This window comes from Engraulis encrasicolus, chromosome 1 (assembly GCF_034702125.1).
Source record: "Engraulis encrasicolus isolate BLACKSEA-1 chromosome 1, IST_EnEncr_1.0, whole genome shotgun sequence".
NCBI classification, from domain to species: Eukaryota; Metazoa; Chordata; class Actinopteri; order Clupeiformes; family Engraulidae; genus Engraulis; species Engraulis encrasicolus.
Genome location: NC_085857.1, coordinates 55,684,249 through 55,694,161, shown reverse-complemented (window position 1 = coordinate 55,694,161; position 9,913 = coordinate 55,684,249). Strand labels below are relative to the sequence as shown.

At 41.8% G+C, this 9,913-nt stretch overlaps 1 protein-coding gene across 1 annotated transcript; it reads right to left on the bottom strand.

Annotated features, from left to right (window-relative positions):
* Nucleotides 1–3,374: 3,374 nt before the first annotated feature.
* Nucleotides 3,375–7,791, bottom strand: LOC134455424 (zinc finger protein 510-like). The gene is made up of 5 exons (XM_063206463.1): nt 7,736–7,791; nt 6,840–6,870; nt 6,262–6,369; nt 5,448–5,594; nt 3,375–4,328 (listed from the first exon to the last, which is right to left on the bottom strand). The coding sequence occupies exons 2-5, from the start codon at nt 6,841–6,843 to the stop codon at nt 3,712–3,714; spliced, it is 876 nt and encodes a 291-aa protein (XP_063062533.1). The 5' UTR covers nt 6,844–6,870; nt 7,736–7,791; the 3' UTR covers nt 3,375–3,711.
* Nucleotides 7,792–9,913: the final 2,122 nt, after the last annotated feature.

Sequence of the window (9,913 nt, the reverse complement as noted above, 5' to 3'; positions counted from 1 at the left end):
AACCCATTTTTCATAGAAAAGCAATTGACCCAGGGGTTTAGTCAAAGTAATAACCCAGCTCTTTTTAGAGTGTAGAGCACTACACAGCCACATGGCAAGAAAGGCTGTGCTTAAATATCAGAAATTGCCCTTGTAGATATCAACAATGTCATTCTGCATCGCATTTTGGATGGTCGTGATGGTCCTTGGAGATTTCTGAAATGTCATTTCGACTAGTGAAAATGATAGGCTATAGATATCTACAATTCTTTTTTGACCAGGCGAAATGGAATTACAGATATCTACAATGATGTAATTGAAAACGACATTCAGCTCATCACATGTCTGATATGACAATTATGAATATCTGTAATTGAATTTTAACTAGGCAGAATGAAAGTTAAATATATCACAAACATCATTGCAAGTAGTGCAAAATATTCGTCATGACGATTGGCCTGAATAGCATTCCTGGCTATTTAAGCTGACTAGCATTGTATCTTCTAAACCGGATTACAAATAAAACACAAACAAGCATCAAATGCATCATGTTATAAGATACAGGCTTTAAATCATAAGAATAAAGGCTGCTTATAGCCCAGAAGACACACCATTTGTAATAGTGTAGGGTAACTCAGCAGTGTAATGTCCTCTGTATATATGCAAGTAATTTGCTTAGTGGACCAGACGAATTACAGTTTCTGAAAAACACGACGGCCAAGCGGCTTCCAGCATGAAAGTTTTTGCTTTGTGGATAGTAATTAAGTGTGCCGAGCAGTTGGGGTAGTCAGTCAAAATGATGAGTTAAGACAAGGAGAATTCTTGTGCAAAAATATTCTTCTTTTTATTTTTCATTTAATTTCAAGAAGATGACAAAACAAAACAGTGAAGCAAAAACGAACAAAACAAAAAGACAGGGACAAGGCCCACAAAACTAGGCTTCAAAAGTCTCAATCACAGACCTGAATTGGCAGAGCTTACGTCAGTGTGTCCTCTTGCTACAGAGGCGATCTCCCTACTGACTCTGGCAGTAAATATTTAAAGTGATAGCCTACTGTCCCATTTTTAGAATTAAGCTTATTTTACACGTCCCCTTGAGTTAAATAATAGGGTTTTACCATTCTCCTGTACTTTCAATCGTTCTTTGAGGATGGCAGTGTAAATTTTAGCCTCATGCTAGCAGTTCACATTGAGTCCTATGAGACCAGCTGGCGGCTGACTGGTCTCATAGGACTCAATGTGAACTGCTATCTTGGAGGTAAAATGGGAGGTGTAATATGAGCTTATTTCCAAAAATGGGACAGTATCACTTTAAAAGACTAACGTCACCATCATGCTGCTGATTACAATCAACAAATCAACTGAACTAGACATGACTAAACAGTTTTACACATTTTCCCTGCATGCATTACTTAATACCAGAAACATCGAGTAGTTATATTGCACAAACCACTTAGAACAGGTATTAAAATTAAATTACTCCTGCACTAGTTAATAATTCCCACGCACCACGGGCGGAGCCTTCAAAAGACTCGGCTGACCTGCGCTCTGTTTGATCACACGCATCCGGAAGACTGCAACAGGTAACATGGCTACAAATATTTCTTCTTACAATAATGATACAAGATACAAGATACAAGATATTTTATTGTCATGTGTATATATATGAAACATATATATACAATGAAAAGCTTCCCTGCTCTGGTAGTCCCAAAAAAGGTAAAAAAAAAAATGTTAAAAAGGCAAAAAAAAAAAAAAAAAAGAAGGAAAAAAAAATATAAAAGTTGAAAGCTGCAAAAAATAAATAAAAAATTGGCAGGTTGGAGAAAGGGGAGATGTGACGAGTTCCTTCCTATGTCTGTGTTTTGGAATTCAACAGTCTGATACACTGAGGGAAGAAGCTGTCCCTGAGTCGGCTGGTGTGAGCACGTAAGCACCTGTATCTCCGGGCAGATGGTAGAAGGGTGAAGTGTGTGTAGCTGGGGTGGTGCGGATCAGCTATAATTCGTTTGGCCCTCCTCAGACACCGCTGATTGTAGAGATCCTGGATGTTGGGTAGATCTGCTTTGATTGTTGATTTGAATGATACTTAACTTCAGCAAGAGGACTCTGATGTTAAACTTGTGCGCACTAAGAAGAACCTTTACATTACTGTTGTTTACCATTAAAGTTATAATATTGCCATAGCGATTTCACCGGTGTTGCAGCTTTTGTTCTCTTGTTAACCCGTGTTCAAACAAATATATCTGATTTTAAACTGAGACGGTGTACAAACATACCCGAACCCCCACATGGCTAACTGCTCACAGTAAACCCACAGCAAATGAAAGTGAAAAAGTGAAAGCCCATTGGGAAACTCCAACTCCCATTGTCATTGTGACACAGCACTCCAGAGCACACAAGTGAACACTGCACACTGCACACAACGAAATTGCATTTATGCCTCACCCGTGCAAGGGGGCAGCCCTCAGTGGCGCCCCATGGGGAGCAGTGCGGTGGGACGGTACCATGCTCAGAGTACCTGGCGGGTCGGGAGTCGAACCGGCAACCTCTGGGAAGCAAGTCTGACGCCCTAACCGCTCACCCATGACTGCCCATGACTGCACAAATGCATACAACCCAACATGTATTTTTAATGTCCTTTGCAATTGCGTTTGTACCGCTGTTAAAGTGACGCGTTGCGCTCCGTCACATGGATTGATGTAGAAATGCACCACTAACTTATTAAAGAGTAGGTTACTCCATACCATCTGATCACTCAATGTTTTAAGCTAGTCGGGGTGCTAAGCTAACGGAGCTCGAGCATCTTAGCAGCCAGCCCAGACCTAATTTGCATAGGCCAAAGATATCTGTAGCGTCATTTCACCTAGTCAAAACTCTAATTCAGGATATCTGTTATAGATATTTGGAAATGATTTTTGAATAGAAATGTAATAACTTAATAATGGTTATCTACAATTACATTTCGACTATCCATAACTCCAGTATGAGATATCTAAAACGTCATTTTTACTAGTCATAATTCCAGTTACAGATATCTGCTATTTAATTTCACAGTTCAGTTGCAGATATCTGCAATCTATGCTGTGGATATCCGAAAAAGAATTGCAGATGTGCAAAATTACATCACCCATTGAAATGAATGCTAAAAGTGACATCATCAATGACAATTATGGATAGGAGGGATGTAGTTGCGGATATCTGAAATGCTTATTTTGAAAAAACACATTACAGATATCTGCAACACATAGCCAGCCTGGCTATTAAATGCTAAAATGGCTTGCCATAGCCACAAGCCCAGCTCTCAATCATACATAGTTGCTATACATTCACTCTGTGAGGTATTGATATGGAATGGTGCTTAGTTTTTTTGTGACAGAACTACTTTCAAACAGTTCATGATCAACTTGTTTTATTCACTTCTAGCAGCCAATCAGAGAGAAGCATTGAATTCCAGAGCGTCATGATGTGACATCATAAAACAGCTGGCGGCCCGGTAGCCCTTCTCTTCTCTTTCCATCCTGATGCCGTTTCAGATCATTTTAAACTGGAAAGGCATTTCCACATGTGCTACACTGGGATCTTCTCCAGCCATTTTCACAGGTGGTACGCATTGGTAAGGTTTTTCTCCATTACACTGGAACGGCTTTTTTCTGTATGTGTTCTCTGATGGCGGACAAGATGGGTTTTGTGTACAAAGGAATTTCCACATGTGCTACAATGCTAAGGCTTTTATCTAGTATGGTTTCTCTGATGGCGATTGAGATGACTACGCCGGCCAAACCTCTTTCCACATGTAGTGCATTGGTATGGTTTTTCTCCCGTATGGATTTTCTTATGGCGATTGAGAACAGAACGTTTTCCAAAGGTCTTTCCACATGTGTTGCACTGGTAAGGCCTTTCCCCTGTATGGTATCTCAGATGTATGTTTAAATTGCTTTTGTCTTTAAATCCCTTTCCGCATGTGCTACACTGGAAAGGATGGGTTCTCTGGTGCATTTTGAGTTTCCAGCTGCATGAAAAGGATTCTCCACATGTAGTACACTGACTTGTCTGGTGAATTTGGAGATTGCATCTGGATGAAAAGACCTCTCCACATGTAGTACACTGATATGACGTGAAACCATCTGTTCCAATGACCTCTACACTTGTCATAGACTCAAAAGGCTTCTTCACAATGTGAGTTTTCTGGTGCATTCTTAAATCATTTATGTCTTTAAATGGCATCCCACATTTTGTACAGCTAAAAGGTCTGTCAGTTGTCTGGTGTAATTTGATATGTTGCCTTTCAGTAAAGGTCTTCCCACAAGTTTTGCACATTGTCCTTAATTGCTTCCTTTGTGGATCCCCTGCAACGACAAAACAAAACAATTACCAAAACAGTTTTGTTTGAATAATTATTCATATTATGCAACTGTTTAGTTGTTTATGTCACAACCCTGTCAACTTTTTTCTAAAATTGGAACTGAAATCGAGATGTCTTCAGCAGTAGCGGAGTGAGCGCAGGGCCTGAAAGGGCTGCCGCCCCGGGCCCAATAGCCGAGTCTCTCAGGGCGGGCGGGGCAATTAACCCTTTATCTGGGCCCTAGAGCGGGAGAAATGGGGCCCCTCTGGTAGTCGTATCGCAGCGACTTCACGAGATAATTGCGAAATTTACTTTGCTTTTTACTTTGGAGATGGCTTTTTTCATGTACCACTTTTCATAGTAAAATCCCTATAGCAAAAGCAGAATATGATTAAAATGTAACATGTTACAAGGAGTGATTGCTGTTTGTGTCTTGTGTTGGAGAAAATTTGCTTCAAAAAGTGCAGTGCATGATGGGACAACATAGGCTCTGAACTTAATGTCCTCTGCAACTTCATTCCCCCTAGGACTGGACGATTTTTCGATTTCAATTTTAATCGCGATGTCAACATTTCCTACGATTATAAATTAGACGTTCGATGCGCATTCAAAAAAACTTGTTTTTTTTGTCCGATCGCGCTGTGCACTCTTATTTTGACATCGTACCCCAGGCGCTAGGAAGAAGCGTGCCATGCCCCACCCCCTCAGTCTGATTCTCCGGGCTCCAGACACTACGAGGGTGGCATCAGAGATTGTTAGGTAGACTACAAGGGAAGGACGGTATCAGAGCCGGTAAATAAAATATTTACAAAGTTCTCTGCCTTGTTTTTGAAAGTAATGGCCCACATTTGATTGCAAACAATGTGTAGCGACTTCAAATTGGTTTAGCAGTAGCTGTAGCTAGTCTACACACAAATGAAGGCAAATTGTTTGAGCTTTGCTGGCAGCTAACTAGTGGTACTTAAAAAGGGTAATTTCTTTCAATTGTAACCTTCAAGAGGCAGTGCAGTAAGTTTGTGACTGAGCTGGCCCAGACCCGGGGTTGATCTGGCCCAGACCCGGGTGAACTATGGTGAAAATCGTGGGCTTACTCTACTTGTGATTGGTCTGTAATTAAACGTACCTGTGGAATCGTCGTGTAGATTAGTGGTGTCCTCTAGTTTGACCTCCTTCACAGGTGAGGCTCCTCCTACATGTTCTAGAACACTAGACGCTCCTCCATGTTCCAGAACACTAGGCACTCCTTCCTCTTTTATGTTCTGATTCAAGTCTAGTACAAACCAAAAATACAAACAGTGTTGTAAAGAGTGCAAAAGAATGAGCAAATTGACACACAAACATGTTCTTAGGCTCAGGGCCGGACTATCTACATGTACAAGGGCCAGCGGCACAGTGCCCAGGGTTACTCATTAGCTGTCTTTACACTACAGACTGTTCTGGCTTCATAGTGAAAGTTGGCGGGGGTGAAGGTACTGGTTTGGTGCGCGTATACATCTAGCAGAGTTCTGTACCGTTGGTACAGTAGGTGGACAGTCGCAGTCGCCCTGAGTGGCCACGTGACCAAAATGGCCAGGCTTTCACACCATGGTTAATAACACAAGCAAAGGAGTCCTCGTCAAAACGATACCAGTTACTCATTACTCACTAGTCTTGTGAATTATAGGCAATTGAATATTGAGGTTGGACTGTAGATTTTAGCTGTGGTAACTGTAGCCAATTCCCTCTGTATAGCCAAGTGCATTCACAAACCAGGAAGAAAATAAATGGATAGCCAGACATCCCGTTGTCCAAAACTACTTTCGGTGAGTTTACCATAATTTCACAGCGTGCACACTTCTAACGTGCTATGAAATCTAATGAAAGTCCTTGTCTGCATATTCTGTTGCATATTCATGGTCGCCCTGTTTCCCATCTGCTGCTCCATATGCGTCTTGTACCTGTAGAGTCTTCCTGTTTGATGTCATGAGGCTCTTCTTCCCTTTTTATTTCCTGTCTTGGACAAATATCCTCTTCAAATTCTTCTTCCTTCAAGCCACAATTCAAATCTATAAATAAAATGCCAATACAATGTGAGTGAACACAGAGAGAACGTCTTTGCACCATATTTAGTGAGAAAGCAGTGTTGTAATTCTAGCCTGGTTCACACCAGACAGTGTGTGTGTAGCTTCGGCACCCCCTGGTGGAGCAGAGTTACACACACTACTGTCTGGTACACAGCCATAGAGCACGCCATCGTTTCAGCCAGAAAATAGACGGAGCATTCATGGCTGATACCATGGCGTGCTCCATGGCTGTGTACCAGACGGTAGTATGTGTAGCTCTGCTCCTCCAGGGGGCACCGAAGCTACACACACTCCGTCTGGTGAAAACCAGGCTATTGTTTCAACATAGTTTTTAAAGAAGTAGTAGCAGTAGCAGTAGTGTCAGTAGGAGTTGCATCAGTATCAGTAGTAGCAGTATTAGTAGCAGTAGTAGTGCCATACATTTGAAAACCATCACACCACTCCAGACTTACCCATGATCAGATGGGTTCCAATGGGGTGTGGCTGCAATAGAACACAGTAGAGTGTTGTTCACACATCACCACCACAGCAACATAAGGCATTACTAGTAGGTTAGAGTGCCAAGTGTTTCAATTCTACATACCCACCCTACACATGCACACATGATGGTCTTTCACACACCTCAATAGCAGTCATCCTGTTACACACATCACTACTACAGCAATATGTCACTGTCCCCTGTTATAAACAAACACACACACACACACACACACACACACACACACACACACACACACACACACACACACACACACACAGCAGTATGTCAACCATGTTACACACCTCATCGCAGTAGGCTGCTACTGTAAGCATGTCATTACTAACAGTCTCTTGAGTCTGTCTGTGCATACTTTTTCTTTTAAGATGATCATCCATCAGAATGATGTTCATTATACTAGGTGATTGAAATGTTTTTGATACACAACGGAGTTCATGTTACAACGGCTATAGGCCTAGGCCTACAACACCGTCAGTTCGTGTATTCATGCATAACGGACCAACAGAAGACAGCAGATATTCCCAACTTGGAGATTAAAACACCTTCACTTCACATGCAAAGACAAGGGCACAGGGGCAACATCCGTTAGCCTAAAGCACAGCCATCGCATTACATACATCAAGTATTCAGAATAAGCTACTCAGACTTGTGAATTGTGGGATGCGTTTTACAAGTTACCTTCCCAACACTGGATGAATGGAAAACCACTTAATTAGCCACATGCGTAAAACAAACTCAGCTACATGTAATAGTTGTCTACTACTGGTCATTAGAATTTCCCAAAGACACACCGAGTCCATAAATGGCATGACACATCACATTTTCACTGTAAATATCAAACTTGCTCACCGCGAAAGTCCACAGTGATAATTTTATCAGCTCCTGCGTTCGTCTTTCGATGTGGCTGGTTTACTTCTTCTTCTTCTTCTTCTTAGTTTTGTTGGCGGTTGGCAAACAACGTTTTGGAAGCATTACCGCCACCTACCGAAATGGAGTGTGAGTCTGGACGAAAGCTAAACTCATCTAGAGGAGAAAAGGAAAAAAAAAAAAAAAAAAAGGGAGAGAGAGAGAGAGAGAAAGACAGAAAGAAAGAAGAGATTATATCCTTCTAATCAGTCCTGTGGCTTCTAGATAGGAAAAGAGGTACTTAAAGCATTTCTCATTTGAGTTTTTCTGCAGTATTGTTTTCACATCTAACTGCACACTTTCTGACTCCAGTCCTAGGATGAGGTGCTGCCTCTCCTGGTCAAACCTGCTACAACGTTCTACTGCATGCTCTATGGTCTCAGTAGCACCACATACACTACACTTTCCATCAGCATGCTTTTTAAACACAAATAGCGTACTGTTCAGACCAGTATGCCCAAACCTCATCCTAGATATGATGTCCTCCTCTTTAGTGGTTCTTGCTGTTGGTCTAGCATGACCAACCATCCCTTGGATCGCAAAGTACTTTCTCCCAGTAGCTGCTCCACTCCACTGACTCTGCCAAATCTCCTTGGACTTTATCTTAACAATTGACTTTACCTCTGATTTACTATGGGCTACTTCTAAGGTGACCTCAGGGATCACACATGCTTGTTTTGCATATTTGTCCGCCAACTCGTTCCCTCGTATCCCAAAGTGAGCTGGTACCCATAAGAAGCTTATATCAATGCCTGATGTTATGATTCCATTGACCATCTGTGCAATTTCAAAAACAATATCCTGTCTGGACTCCGACATGGTACTCTGGATACTCATCAATGCAGAAGCAGAATCTGAGGCAATTAACACTCCACCCCTTGGTCTATTCCCCTCTATCCAAGTCAGAGCAGTGAGGATGGCTACTAGTTCTGCCGTATACACTGCAAGGTCATTGCTTATCCTTTCTTTTTTACACACCTTAAGCTCTGGTACTACAAATGCCACACCCACTTTGCCATCTAGTGCCTTTGAGGCATCAGTAAAAAACACAAGTTTATCTTCATACTGTGCTCTGATATGATACTCAACTGTAACTTTGCTGAACTCCTCCTGATTCTTCAGCTCTAAAAGTGTTAAATCTATTACAGGTTTCTTTAACAACCATGGTGAAATAACTGGGAATGTAAGAGCTGGGCACAGAGTAAGTGCCTGTAGGCCCAGTGCCTCTACCTTTTGAGGAATCACCCACCCAAAGCTTCTACCAGGCTTATCTTTCTCCTGACAATGAATTAGCACAGATTGACTGATGTGGCCTTCCCCTTGCCCTCTGAGGTTAGCCCAATAGACTAAAGCCAGTTGATCTCTCCTTATATACAATGGCATTTCCCCCATTTCTACCTGTATAGCGTTTACAGGAGTAGACTTCATTGCTCCACAACACAGTCTTAATGCTTTATGCTGAATTACATCCAGTTTTGTCAGAAGCGTCTTAGATGCAGATCTGTAGGCCACACAACCATAGTCAAATACAGACCTGATAAGGCTAATGTATATCGTTTTCAAGGCTGACCTGTTGGCTCCCCAGTCCACCCCTCTCAAACAGCGCATGACATTTAGGACCTTATTACATTTCTCAATCATTTTCTGTATGTGAACAGACCAGGTTAGCCTCTTATCAAACCACAGGCCTAAATATTTAAAACAGTCAACTCTCTCTAGCTCAGCGCCTGATAACTTCAGCTTCAAACTCACAGGAATGCTCCTTCTAGTAAAAAACAAGGTTTTAGTTTTATCTATAGATATTCTAAATCCCCACTCAAGGGCCCATGTTTGAACATGGTCTACTGCCTGTTGCATTTTATTCACAATGAAGTTGACATTTCTCCCCCCCTTCCACATTGCACCATCATCTGCAAACAACGCAACATGGACAGACTCCTGCACCTCCTTGAAGACATCATTAATCATGATCAGGAACAATATCGGGCTGATAATGCTTCCTTGCGGTGTGCCGTTTTCCACTATATATTCACTACTGAACTCTTCATTAATTTTAACCATGATTCTCCTACCTGATAGGAAATCCTTGACCCACTGGAACATTCTACCCTTGATACCCAT